Here is a 14,541-nt window from a genome sequence, read left to right as displayed (position 1 = left end):
CTGAATGTCAGCATCTGCAAAAGGGTTGGTCCAAAAGCAAGCAGGCTCAAAGCTACGCTCTGTACCACAACAGGTTTCTCCACACAGATGTCAGAGACGTCGCAGGACAACAAAGCAGGGAGGGAAGTGGGAAAGGAGAGCATGAAAAGTCATTAGCAGGCCTGTCCAGCTCCAGGAAGAATCTGAAGGCACTGAAATGTAGAGCCAAGAGTTACACAGGCCTTCTGACATCAAGCAAATGTCTGAACTGCAAGTGTTCCTAATTCAGAAAGAGTTCTCATGTTTAAGAAAGTCACTTTCAACACAGAGCCACTGCCCAGATTTTACAGCTCAGGCAGTTCCTGAACATCACAGTATTTTTACAACAAAGAAGAAAACAGTGGCCATTACAGGGTTGAATTCTCTTCTCATACTTTGTAGCTCTACACTGCTGACTATTTAGTGTCTTGAAGATCAATACACTCGCTCCAGCAGGAAACCATCCAAGGGCTTGCATATATCTCAGAACACCGGTGCAGTGTGCTTAAACCAGAAATCAAGTGGATCCTCAGTTTTGTAGTAGCTTGCTTCCCAGCACAAGGTATACTGCCACAAAGCACACAGGCTATACAGTGATCTCATGGTAAGAAAATAATGGACTGCAACACAAGGACTGATTGCTTTTACAAGAACTTGCATGTAGTGGAGCAAATGGGTTTAAGTTATGTCAGGGGAGGTTTAGATTGAATATTAGGAAACACTTTTTCACTGAAAGGGTTATTAAACATTGGAATAGGCTGCCCAGGGAGGTGGTGGATTCGCCATCCCTGGAGGTGTTTAAAACAAGGGTAGATGTGGTACTTAGGGACATGGTTTAGAAGTAGTTTTTGTCAGGGTAGGTTAATGGTTGGACTTGATGATCTTAAAGGTCCCTTCCAACCTCAGCAATTCTATGATTCTAAAATCAGCCTAGTTTCTATCTGATCACATCAACAGCTGATAATGTTGCTTAGACTTTTCTGTACTCCTGGACCTGACTGTACAATTTTTAGCCGATAGCAGTTCTAAGTACACTATATTCCGTTTCTTTTTGAAGAATTACTTTTTATTATGTTAAAATTTGAGCCTATGGTTAGCAACAGCATTCTAAAACCTTATATACATAAACTCATTAGAATACTGGTTTATTTCAATTGCAGCAAGCAGGAATTTAGCTCCTCAAAAAACCAAACACAACAGAACAAAACAGTTGGCTCAGAAGAATGGAGAAGAGAAGGAGAGGAAGACAGGAATGGCAAGTCAGTAATATACCATTGCTTCTTTCCGCCCAAAAAAACCATGAACATGACAATGGGTAACAAAAAGCAAATAAATATGGTAATCTCCATATCCAGCAACAGATAAAACAACTTAGAGAAAGCAACAGAAGACAGAAATCAAGTTCTTCAATAGGAAATAGAGTGTCAAATTCAGGAGTGAGGGGGTGGTTTTGTTCCGTTGGTTGTTGGGTTTTGTTTTTTTTTTTTTTTTTTAAACAAAGTCTTTGGAGAGACAGTTGCTGTGGTGTTACTTAGCACAGCAGTAGTTCAAGTGAGTAACTATTCCTAGAAATACAGCTGCAATGCCTTTGGCAGCACAATTACAACCAAGTTTTCTAACCCATGTTGAAGTTCCACTGGTATTTTGATGCTGCTTGTTCACGTGATTCTAAAGACTGCTTTCCCGTCTTGTACAATGTAGGGGAGGATGCAGAGAGTCATTCAGATGATAGCAGTGCTTGCACTTCCATGCAACCAGATGCATGAGAATAGCCACATCCCTCCCTGTGCCCCCCTCCGGTAGTAACACAACCCCTGATCTATTCTATTTCAGCACTTGTAGTAGGGCCACCAGGACACCTTGCTACTATCTTGTCTGTAATTAGCTTGACAGAGGAGCTGTGTTCAGAGAAACAGCCCTTTCACAACAGGGACACATCTGTCACAGTTGTGTATCCACCCATACCCACACTACCATCTATCTATACATCTGTGCACCCCAGAGGAAGCTGAGTGCCTGCCCCTATCTAGTTAAAACACAGGGGAGGCCAAGGGAGGACACATACAACCATGGAGTAGCATGTGGAGCACTGTACCTGGCATATGCAACTGCTTCAAAGCTTGGGTTAGCTTCTCTACACTGCAAGAGAGACAGAAGTAGTAATCCAAGCAAATTATATGCCAATTAAGTCTACAGGCAAGGCTTAGCTACCAGAGGTAAGATTCCTGCTACGATGTGAGCAGATGCATGCAAGCCCAGGACTGGAACAATTACATTTCATAAGCTCTTCCATCTCAAATAGCAAGAAGTGGCTGTGCCAGTAGGAAAAAAGTTATACCCTAAAAACACGGTCTCAATTTTACCAAAGAATATACAGTACTTACATATAAATAAAATGCTGCATGAATAGGGGATGGAAAAATAAAGACTTTTTATATGAAAAAAGCCTAAATATTGAAGATACGTCCAAAGCAAAACTGGAGACTGGTCTTTTTACCATCTCCCCTCCTAACTAGTTCTTACAAGAGGAACTGCTTTTCAGCTTCCCTTTTAAAAAAAAAAAAAAAAAAAAAAAAAAAAAAAAGGAATTAGAAAGAAAAAAACCCAACCTTTTCTGTTCAACAACTACAGAAATTAATTTTCCTAGTCACAAAAAGAAAAGTTTCTTTGATCATGAATGGCCAAGTTTTTGCACCCACTACACTTCATGATGACGCATTTTCCTTAACTTTTGCAGTGGTTAGTTTGCATTTAGTCATTTTCTGAGGAGGCAAGAAGCTTAAATGAGTATGTTTTGCTCATTATTTATGTTCTCTATTTGCATAACTCCTTCACAACTGCTTCATTAAACACCTCTTCCCCTCCAAGGCCAATTTTAAAAAGCCTCCTGCTTCATGAAACTGACAAACATGACTCACAGTATTCCCCACATTCATTCCCCCAGGCCTCATGGGATGTTATACAGCCAGTAAGTACTTGCTTCAGTTCATACTCCCCCACTCCCAACACTGCTGCAGTAACCCCTCACAGCAAGCTGAGGAAAAAAAAAAAAGTAAAGCTACCTCTCTAACAGTCTGCTGTAGATAGGAAGCAAATAGTAACAGTATTTGCTTTTAATGTTGTCCTTCTACCACATCACAGTTAGCAAGAGAGTGGCTGAAGAGAGGCACACAGTGAAGGAGAGTTTCACACTCTTCCCCATTCCTCCTGTGCTTTTATTCCTACCAGAAACTTAGAGTTGCTCAAGATCTCAACTTGCTTTTCAATCATCCTTTAAACCATTCCCCTTTTCTGTCAGCAAGGCAGAAGGTTATTCAGCATAGATTATTTTTTGTCAACTCTTAAGCCCTTGTCATGCCTGAGGAACACACCCATATCCCACACACATCCCACATTCAGGACCAAAACCAGCAACTATTTTCCGCTCAGCAGAGGAGTGGCAGCCTACAGGTACCATATCGCTGCATACTTGGCTCCTATCAGCAGTAAACAAGCCCCTCTCATCAACAAATACCTCCCTCAGTCTCTGAACAGTCAATATTCACTGCAGAGTACTGACAGGAGCTGATTTTACAGTTTCTGTTCATGGATAGTAGGTTTCCAAAGAGGGAATGTATGCTAGAAAGCTTTCCATTGACCGTTATCCTTCTGTTGGTTTAAAGGACAGACTGCTAAAGAGGAATGAAATACACATCTAGAAATGACACAGCCACTACTAAAGTGATAAAAGACTGTAAAAAGTAAGCAGCACTGTATGAGCCCAAGCTTCAGTTACATCTATGGCAACAACAATTTTCTCTAACATTCAAAGTTGAAGCCACCTTAGAAATTAGACACAAAATCTGTTGCCATTTAAGACAACATGTACTTGCAATGCTCCCAGACAAGCCTCAGGACTACTGCAGCAACCAGATCATTTCAGTGCTCGAGAACATACGGTATGCTGCAGCAGGAAACACACCCACAGTATTTGAAGAGAGCCCTTGTAGAGCCAAGCACTTCCAAACCAGATGCACATTTTATCTAATGCAGCTACAGCCAGGAGTTTGCATCACAGAAACAATAGCTCCTCCCAGAGATTTAGAAATCCTGCAAGTCAGCCAGCAAACCAAAAGCCGAACAATGCCCAGCCAGGTCTCCAAGGTTCTTGGCAACATAAGTGCATTGATCCACCACATCTCTATTTGTTAGTTTGATACCCTCTGGCCCTTGATTGAAGCATCATCCAAGCCACCTGCCACCTTGTGGGAATACTGGAGGCTATAATCATATTTTATAAAAACCCTACAGGATCAGGTCCAGCTGTGCTTCATGGATACACACCTACCAACTTATGTTAACAGAACACCATCACCCCGACACATCCACCTTTCCCTCACAGTTAAGAGATCCAAAGTACTCCAAGCAGAGATGTTTTATCAAGTCCTTTCCACTCCTTGGTCTCAGAGTAACAAAAGGACCAGCTTCCTGAACAAGACAAACTTCTTATAAAGGAGAGGTCTGGCCACATATATCTGAGAGACCTCCTAAGAATTTTACTAGTAGACAGAATCACGTCAGTCCCGCTACATAACACACATCCTCAGCTGCTTTTTGTTTCCTCTGTATCCTTGCTCATCACGGCTTCCACAGGTGCTTACAGACAACCTCACAGCCTGTGCCAATAAAGATAATCTAGAAAAAGAAGTGTATATAAATGCCTTCAGTAGCTGCAGGTTTCAAGTTATTCAAACCCATGATAGTAGAAGCTATTTGTCTGAAAGGTATCATGAAAAACAGCTGCATAATTTAACCTGCAAGGCAGTAAAATATGCAGTTAAATAATAGAAAGAGATTAATTAAAAGAAATAAGCAAGGGAGAAGAGGTTTTCAGATGAGATCTGAAATGAGACTGAAAGTCAATGAGGTAAAGAGCAAGCATGTAAGTGTTTCAGAAGCAGATGCTGTGATGAGAACACTCTTGCATCAATGGCAGCAAAGGAGAAAGTCCACAGTATTTCTCAGTAAGAGAAGAGACAACAGGTCTAGGAAATGGCCTGCAGCAAGCAGACAGAAGACTTCAACAATGAGAGAGAAATCAGCAAATTCATATTAAGATCACAGGATAGGAGAAGTACCTGGGAAGAGAGAAAAGTTGTCACTAGTAACATTTAGTGACATAATAGTGACTAACATTATTAGGTGTAAGAATGTGAAAAGACAAGCCACGGCATGGCACTCTGCAGCTTAGATACTACTGCAGTAGTCCGATACAACTGCCTGGACATCTTGTTCTTCTCATCTGTTTATTTTACGCAGACATTTTCTTATCATAGGCTCCAGAAAACACAGAATTATGCATGGAGACCACAGTTCAAGTATTAATTTGTAGCACAACTGCTACAATAAAGTCAAATAAGATACTCAACTGACAATTATTGCTGCAGGACAAATACCGGTTGGTGGATTTGCTGACGCCAAAGTACAACAAGGAGATCAGAGGATGAAAGTGAAGATAGGCATCTGGTGAAAGATTAGCTGGGAAAAAAAGACAATCAAAAAACCCATGCTTGCCTGATAAAGTATAGCTTACAAAAAACATTGTCTTGTGAAACACTGGTATGAAAGTAGCCAGAAGAGTCTACACTTCAATTTTTTTTCCAAGGATATCAAAGAATTGTTATGCTTCAAGTAGTAAACAAGCAATTTTTTTTTTCTTGAAACTATTTATAACCTTAAGACCACCCAGTAAGAACATTATGTTCAACTCTAAGGATGTCAAACCAGCATTTGTTTCAGTAAGCCTCCTCTGCCCAAGTTCCAAGAAGCCTCCCTGCTTTCTTAACAAAAGTAGGAACGGTACCATGTTTTACTCCTATTTGTCTTTGAAGTTACAACAGAATTAGGAAAGCAATGCAGAGTCTATTCCCCATGAGTTCTTTAACTGCTCTTCACTACAGTATTAGAGCCTCCTTGCACACAGAGCAGCATGCTTGCTCTTTAACTTCTGCTGTGGAAAGAATACACAGAGTTTATTATTTTGGGCTCTTTGGAGAGGGAGGGAAGACACTATCACAAATATATCTGGTATCTTAACATAAGAAATATAAGGAACATAAGGAAACTGTATCTCATTGCAGAAGTGGCAACCTTTACTGTTGTTTTAGAATATTCCACCATGGCCAAAGATACAGTACAGCATGGATAATCTGCAGCTGTTATGAAGATACTTCATCGTAGGAGAGGCCCAAACCAAGAGAAGTTTTGAATTTCAGAGCCTTTTTCAGTTTGCCAAACCCAGCACTTACTAAACATATTTGATCTGAAATCTTAGACAAGAATATTAAAAGTAGTTAGTCTTTTTCAGACTAAAACTAATTTGTTTTGTTAGCTTAGCCAGCAGGTTGGCTACCAATTTCATCTCATGTTAATATAGATTGTTGAATTTTAAAAGTTGTATCTGAAAATGCTGCACTCATGTTTTGATCCAAGCTGAAATTCTCCTGCAGAATCCCCTCCCCTTTTCTTCTAAAAGATCAGCATCATAGTAACAAATCTACACTCTGCAAAGCATACATGGCTCCTGTTAACAGCATTAAGAGCTTGCATAAGTACTGAGTAACACTATTTGCATAGTTTCAAGTAAAGGTGGCATCTAGACTCTTATTAATTAACCCAAGGAAAAAAAAGGCCTTCTCTCTAATACCAAGAGGAGTAGTTTCGAGTTCTGCTTTCATTTGCTGTACAATAAATGGATTTCTCAAAGAACCCACCTGTTACAAGTGCTCTATCTTTTATTTCACTACCTGGCCCTAAGCCGATGAAACACTTGACAGAGCTCCTTCAGTGCAGTCATAAAGATATGGTGACAGGCTGGAGGTGAAGGAGAAAAGGCACCTCCAGATACCATCTTGCTCACAGAGCTCTGCTCAGGCGTATATTGTGACCTATTATCAACAGCACCCTGGTCTCAGCCCCCAAGGGCTCTGTGCAAGTTTTGAGCTGCAAAGGGTTATTTCTACAACCCACAGGAGACATCAAGTCTTTGTCTGCAGCAGCTGCCTCACCAGAAAAGTCAGGAAAAGGGAGGAACCACACTGGGGCACCGTATCTACTATTACCAATTCAGCAGTTACTTCCCTTTATTGAGGGGTGGGGGGAAGGGAGGATCCCTATGACCAGGCTCACCCACTTCTGTCACCAGTCCTCAGATTTGGAAGGAGAGGCAGAGTGAGAGGGGTGGTGATGGAAGGAATAGCATAAGAGAACACTGCTGTAGGTAACACATATTAAAGAGAGCAAGAATGCTCAAGTAATTATGAACAAGCCTGGACACTGAGTAACTGAGGGCCCACAAATAATTTTCTGTCGAGTAACAACAAATAAAAAAACACACAATGCTCTTTTTGACTTCAAGTTACTAATTAAGGACCAGACTCAAGCAGAGAGAGCAAGATACCCTCTTATCCCTCAAGGATGTCTTGCTACACCAGAACTGACACTTCATCCACATATCTGCAGAACAACAGGGTGGCAGCTAAGTAAGACTTCAGTCACCAGAACTGTTGAACACAGACTGCTTTCACTAACAAGAGAGTGGTATCTCCAGTTCCTCTGCCAAGACAGAGACCCACCGACATGCAGACAGACACTACTGTGAGCATTATGTAAGCCCAGAAGTTTGCAAAGCCAAAAATTAGAATCTCAAGGTTCTTATGAGAGGACGTATGTAAAACTTAAAAAGTAACTGCTGCTAATGAGTTCAATGATGGTTTCAGGTGCACCTTTTCCCAAGGGATTCATTGCACCATTTCTGCAGACCCTGTCTCTGCTTTTCTGCAAATATGCACTTTTTGCTGTGTTGTAGTATAACAGAGGCAATTCAGAAAGGGGGGGCGGGGGGAGCGACAGGGACAACACGACCCCCTTGTGCACAGCACTGGAAGTCCAAACAATCAGGTTCTGTTCCCAAATCTGACAGCATGTCCCCGTACGACCTTCCACAAGTCAGTTACAAATTTGATGCCTCCATTTGTGCTTCTGTAATATGCAGACATTTCAAAATACTAAACAAAGATATTGGGAAGTTGCATCAGGTTTCAGAGTTTGAGGTTTTTAGTTGTTAAACTTAGATCAGTAGCACAGATACTAACAGGAACTTTGCCCTCAGAGGTACGATGCTTCCTACTTGTACACAGCCTGCTCCTGTACTCTTACCTTTATTACAAGGTGATCCACTTTATGAGCCCTCCTCAAGGCCCATCTATTTTCTCTTTACCATAAGAGCTACTTACTGCAACAAGCTCCCAGAGATCCAGAGGCAGGTAAGTATTAGACAGTTGCCCCTCTTACTCAAGTCCTCTTTCTTTCTTCCAACAATTCCACAGAGCTGGGCACAGCAAGAGCAGTACAGACAGCAAGGATCTCACGCTTAACATACATGGACAACAGACAACCTGCAAGCTTCTTCCTTCTAACTTATGTGCAAACAGAAGGGAGGGGACAGCACTTCCTTTCTGCAAGAAGCAGTATGCACCTGTAAAAGCTCATCCCAATCCACTTTACTCCACCTGATTAAGGTAGCACAGTGCTGACACAATCACCTGCTGAAATACTAGTGAAAAATGGAGCAGGAAAAGCAGCTGACATCTTGCTGGCTTCTTAAACTAAGTGTACCAAAACTAATGGAAACATTTCAAATTTGGAAAAGCTGGTCTCGTATCATCTACCTCCTTTGGACAAAAAACAGACACACAACACTCCAGGATTCATTTCCTGTATATGCAGGGTAATTGCTTGCTGATTCAGTGAAGTTGCACTATTGTCTTATTGCTGCTTTCAAGCTAAATATACAGCTGTATTTTCCAAAACACAGACAATGCATTGGCACAGAACACCTATACAAGTCACAGAAGAGCTACAAGCCTAGCCCACCAACCTGTACCCAAATTATTATTAAAAAAAAAAAAACAGAAACAAAACAACAACAAAAAAACACAAACAACAAAACAAAACAAAACCAAACCACAAACCCATGCACACAGAACAGCCAGTGCCTTTTACACTGATGGCAAATGCTTGCTTAAACTACCTTAAAAAAGAATAGTATTAATAGTATTTAAAAGTATAAGCTAACACATTTTCTTAAAGAGCACGATTTAAATCTACGAAGGATAGTGGATGGTATATCCATATTTTACCTCGTTGCTCTCAAGCTCTCTGATTTTGAACTATATTTTGATGTTACAGAAAGTGAACTAGCTTGATTTGCTTTTTTTGTAAAATGTTCCAAATTTAGCAATGAAACCAGGAAAACACACCACTGTATTTACTCTTGATACAAACTAATTAACCTATGAACATAAAAGCATGCAAGTTCTCACAGCACATAAAAGATTTGTATTAGTGACAATTTAAGAAGTTTATCCTTTTAAAACAGGTCATTTCCTGAATTAGACATTCTGAGTGAATGTCTTTGTACTGAACTATGCTAAACCACTTTCCACACACCAGGCAACAAAACCAAGTATCAGATCAGTTACCATCTTTTTCCTTAAATGTAACACCACAAAAAAATGTTATTTCCTTTCCAATACATACTACATACTGTATAGGAAGTACAAAACATCCAACCTATCAAACAGAAAGGATTCCTATATGCACACTGGAAGATAACATAAGGATTTGTGAAACTTCTTGCATGCAACACTTCTGCTCAACTCCACACATTTATTTGTCTACCAACTGGAAAGAAACATTAATTTTTTTGTAATAGCAGTCAAACTGAAATCTATCATTGCTTTTGTCTATTTTACCCAGAATAGCTTGTTAACTCACCGTTCAGTTTCCACATACCAGTTGGAAGCTACAGACGGAAATAACATGACAACAAAAAACCCCACACATTTAGGCAACACAGCACTTACTTCCTTAAAAGGTCTCTCAATTTATTTTCTAAAGCTGCTAAATCTACCCACTAGAGACCATGAAGATCAGAATTTACACAAGTAGTACATACTCCAAGCTACTCATTCAAAGGTTTTCAAGTCATATTAAAATCATATTTTAGCTTAAAATAAAAAATTACAAAAGGATTTTCCCAAGTGGTCTAGAAGCAAAAAGACCAATGAAAACTATGTATCTGCCTATGCATAAACAAGACTACAAAAAACATCAGATTTAGACAGCTGAGGAGAGTTGTAACCAGTGCTTTATAGCACTGAGAGAGGCCTCTCTGTGCTACACCAGTCAACTGAAATTGTTCAAAAGGAAGTCATCAGTGCACTAACACTGGAGACACTGGTTTCCTGTGTCATTCTAACACTTCATAAGCTAATTATTGTAAATAAGTTCATTAAAAACTGAAAATAATTCAATTCAGCTAGGAAACTGACTGGAAAATATCTCTGGACATTCATATTTTCAGCTGAAGAATCACAACTAGAACTGTAAGTGCTTTAACTCCACATGTTATTTCTGTAGTAGCACTGATAGAGTTCATACTGCTCAGGATACTGATGAAATTCCTCACTAGTATCTTCAGCTTTATGCTACAGATTTTCAGATAACCTTTCAGTTACATCTAATTTTCTACCCATTTATCACTGAAGCTTCCAATCAGAAACATAACAGATTTTAAATCTTGTCACAAATTAAACACAGTAATGTATTTATAATGCCTTTTTCCTTCTAGTCAAAGCAAGAATCCCCACCAATAACAACTTCCTTCAATTACTACTTCTACATTAGGTTTCCTTTCCCTTTTTTTCTGTCTCCCTCTCTCTCGCATCCCCCCTAAGACTGCCACCATACTTTCCTTTTAGCACTGCAGATCTTCCTTAGAAACTTATTTGCTCTGCTTCTCCCAAATTCTTTTCCCTTCCTATCAGATAAACCTACATAGCCAGAACACACAGAGTCTGGAAGGCAAACTCTGTTACTGCCTGGCACTCTGATTTATTCACAATTTGCCTTAGCAAGAAACTGCTTCCCACTTTTTAAAGAAATAGTGATTTTCAACTCGAGAGTTGAAAATGCTGTTATCTTTCCTAAATGTTCCAGTAAAAGGATGCTTACTTTCAACAGAGCCACACTCACCATAAGGGAGCCAAGTTCCACCCAGCAGAGTTCCACACACCTCTCCCTTCCCCCCCCCCCCCCCTTTTTTTTTTTTGAGGAATCCCTAAAGACATTGAAGACAAATTCTCTTCAAAAAATCAGGACAACAGAAATTTTACCAGAATTATTCCCAAATTAAGTGAAAGAGACAAAACAAGATTCATATGTTTTCAGATCCAAAAATACAGATATAGTTTGAATACAGCAACATTGGGGGTGGGGAAATTACTTTCCTGCTTAAGCGAGCAAAGAATATAAACCTTAAGACTAAGAACATCAAGAGTTATGATTAAATATCTCAGTGCTGTTACAATTACTATAATTGTTAGCACCAGCACTCAGAAGGGTCAGGAAAACTTGTTCCACCTCAGTGCCACAACACAGAGCAGGTGACAGTGCACAGGAAGTTTTCCTACTAAGGAGCACACAGTCTCTCCCATAGAAAGGGAGAAAACTCTCCAAATTCAAAGCTATCCAAACTTCAAGAAGCCAGATTGAATCAGTTACACATAACGGGATAAATTACAATGTGTAGCTGCTTCTGAGCTACTTTAACACTTGCTTCATGGCCAGGTTCTCTGTTCTGGTCTGCCTTTTTTGTAAAACGCTCAATTACATTAAATACAAACCCTTTGTATTAGGTGTTGGTTAAACCTCTTCCTCTTGTTTCCTCCCTTCCCATTCCACAATACACACATGCTCCCAAATCTCATAACCCAGTGCCCTATGTCACATTGCCTAATCCGGCAGTGGCCCCACCACAGGCACTGGAAGTATAATCTGTTCAGTAGTCCAACTGCAGAGCAGATGGCTTTATACAGAGTGCTGATTAAAAAACCCACCTTTGTTACACATTAAAAAAAAAAAAGATATATGTGACTTTATCAATACATTTGTCATTTCTATTGAGTAAATGTGCAATACAAACAAGGTATACATTTTTCAAAGCTACTGCGCAAGCCCTCATTAGGAATTTTAGAACTCCAGCTTCCTTTCAAAAGGGGTAAACACAGCTGTACACAGATGAAACAGACTGCACCGATCCCACATCCAGCTGACCTTGATACCCGAGGTGAAAATGAGCTACCAAATTTAAAAAAGAAAAAAAGAGAAAAATAAAAGAAAAACCATCCCAAATGACCGGATGGGAACCAGCTCAAGCACTGGGTATTTTTGTTTGTTTGTTTGTTTTAAATTTGTTTGCCTGAAGAAAGAAAAGAAAAGACAAGTTTTAGGACTGATGAAAATGATGTAGCTGAAGATTCCCTGTAACTTTCTGACATAGGGAAAAAGTCAGGAGCAGGAGACAGGTCAAAACTTGTGCCGCAATTACCATGCTCATGTATTTGTCATATTTCCCATGAGTAAAACCAAATGAACCTCGCCTCTTAGAAGCATTTATATCAGCAGTTTTCTTTGGGTGGAGCAAACAACTCGGAAGAGTAAATAGACATTAACTCATACTACCTCACATACCACAAAAAAAAAAATATGGCTTGCTAGAGCAGTTTTAATTCAAGTAGCTCATTTAAAAAAAAGAAAATCACTTCACGTTATTAAAGCTGTGTTTTCAAATTTGCTGCTCCATTACTAAAAACAGTAAGACAGGTTACCAACAATGATGCCAAAGAATTTAATAACGTGTATTAAATACTCATCAAAGATAGTCCAGTATTAGATTCAACAAGTTCACTTCACAAGCTGTATAGTACGTAGAGTTTATTTGCTTTTCCCCTTCAAATTTTTTTACTAAAGAAGAGTTGAATTTGAGCATTTCTAGATAGTTCTGTATTCACATCAGTATGACTAAACATACAGACTTACAGTTACGTGCTACAAATCCTGAGAAAAGTAATAGGAGTAAATTGTGCTTAAAGTAGCTTCAGAAAGCTAGATGAAAGCAAGGCCAAGAAGTACTGGCGATCTAAGGGGGGGGAGGGGGGGGGGGGGGAATCCACACGGGCTGGTGGAGACGCGCTGCAATCAACGGAGCCTCTTCTAGCATCGGAGCCCCGGTCCGGAATTACTGTTGTGGGGTGTTTGACTCGCCAAGCCTGCCAGCGCCACAGATTGCCATTTTGAAACACCACCTCCCGCTCGCACACCAGCGCCGGTACGCAGGCAGCTTCCCGCCCCCACACACCGCTCGTCGCGGCGGTGCAGACCCACGCCACGAACGCGGTTCCCTCGGCCTGGCCGAGCGCCGCGGAGGACCGGGGGCACCGCCGATCCCCGCCGATGACTGAACGACGTGATGTCACCGCTGTGCGGGGCCCCTTCCGCCGCCCCAACGCCCGCCGCCTCGCTGCGGATGGCGGCCCCGGGCTGCCGGCACGGCTCCGGCGGAGGGGCCGCCCGGCACCCACGCTCCACGTGAGGCGCGGGGTGGGGGGGGTGGAGGGGGGCGCGCGGCTGCCCGCCTCAGCAACCGTCACCAACCGCCGCCCTGGGGCCCGCCGGCTTCCCCTGGAGGGAGCCGCGCCGCCGGGAAGCGGGAAGGGGCGGGGGGGAACCTGAGGTACCGGGTCTGAGCTGGCCACACGGAGAAGCTCACCGGCCCTCACGCCCCGCTCACCCCCACCCACCCCGGCCCAGGGAGGTCTCCGGGATGTGACTCATAATAAATAAATACAGAGGGGAAAGGAAAAAAAAAAAAAAAAAAAAAAGAAAGAAAAAAAAAAAGGGGGGGGGGGGGGGAAGGAGAAGACACACCCTCCGAGCCGGACTGACATAATAACCCCCTCCCTTCCCCTTCGGAGCAGGGGGGAGGGAAGCCCAGTCGTTCAGCTGGAAAAGTTGAAAGAAAAGGCAAACCCGGGGGAACGGCTACGGGGCGGGGAGCCGCGGCGGGGGCTGCCAGGCGCCGCGCTGCCCCTCAGGCAGCTCTGGCCCCACCGCCCGCACCGGAGAGCCGAGCCCAGCCGAGCCTCCCCGCCCCACCTCCGGTCCCGGTGCGCTGCCCCGACGCCCCTCACCTGGATGTAGTTGTTTTCGCAGTAGTCGGCGACTCGAGTGAGGTTCTGGTAGCTCTCGAGCAGAGCCCGCTTGCCAGAAGGGATTTCCTCCTCTAGCAACATCTGCAACTCTGCCATTTTCCACCCCTCCGCATCGCTTCCTCTTGCATTAAAGAGACAGCAGCAGCGCCGGGCTCTCAACCCGCCTGGTATTGTGGGATTCCTCCTCGCCTCGCTTTCGTGAGCGCTCGCTTTCCCCACCCATCCTTCCCCCTCCGAGGGGAGGGGAAAAAAAAAAAAATTAAAGAAAAAAAAAGAAAAAACCCGCCCCCGCTTTGCAACGCAAGCCGGGAGCTGTAGGCAGCGCAGCGCCGCGTAGGGCGCATGCGCGAGGTGAGGCGAGGCGAGGCGGGTGCCGTTCATGGCGGCGGCCGCCGTCGCCGCCGTGGGGAGATGGCGGTGCCCGAGGGCC

The 14,541-nt window shown here is 42.5% G+C and overlaps 1 protein-coding gene across 9 annotated transcripts in view; it reads right to left on the bottom strand.

Annotated features, from left to right (window-relative positions):
* ABI1 (abl interactor 1) overlaps positions 1 to 14,322 on the bottom strand; it is an 82,046-nt gene extending 67,724 nt beyond the window's left edge. For 7 of the 9 annotated variants that reach the window (XM_082498893.1, XM_082498894.1, XM_082498897.1 and 4 more), the window contains exon 1: positions 14,091 to 14,308. In XM_082498893.1, the coding sequence (XP_082355019.1) occupies positions 14,091 to 14,207 (117 nt within the window). In that variant the 5' untranslated portion in view covers positions 14,208 to 14,308. Of the gene's footprint in view, positions 1 to 14,090 lie in introns of all 9 variants that reach the window. The other 2 variants (XM_082498892.1, XM_082498900.1) reach the window with 2 other exon arrangements.
* Positions 14,323 to 14,541: the final 219 nt, after the last annotated feature.

The sequence above is a fragment of the Vanellus vanellus genome (assembly GCF_965231255.1).
Source record: "Vanellus vanellus genome assembly, chromosome: 2".
Taxonomy (NCBI): Eukaryota; Metazoa; Chordata; class Aves; order Charadriiformes; family Charadriidae; genus Vanellus; species Vanellus vanellus.
The sequence above is the reverse complement of the archived record's forward strand: the minus strand, read 5'-3'. Positions and strand labels throughout refer to the sequence as shown.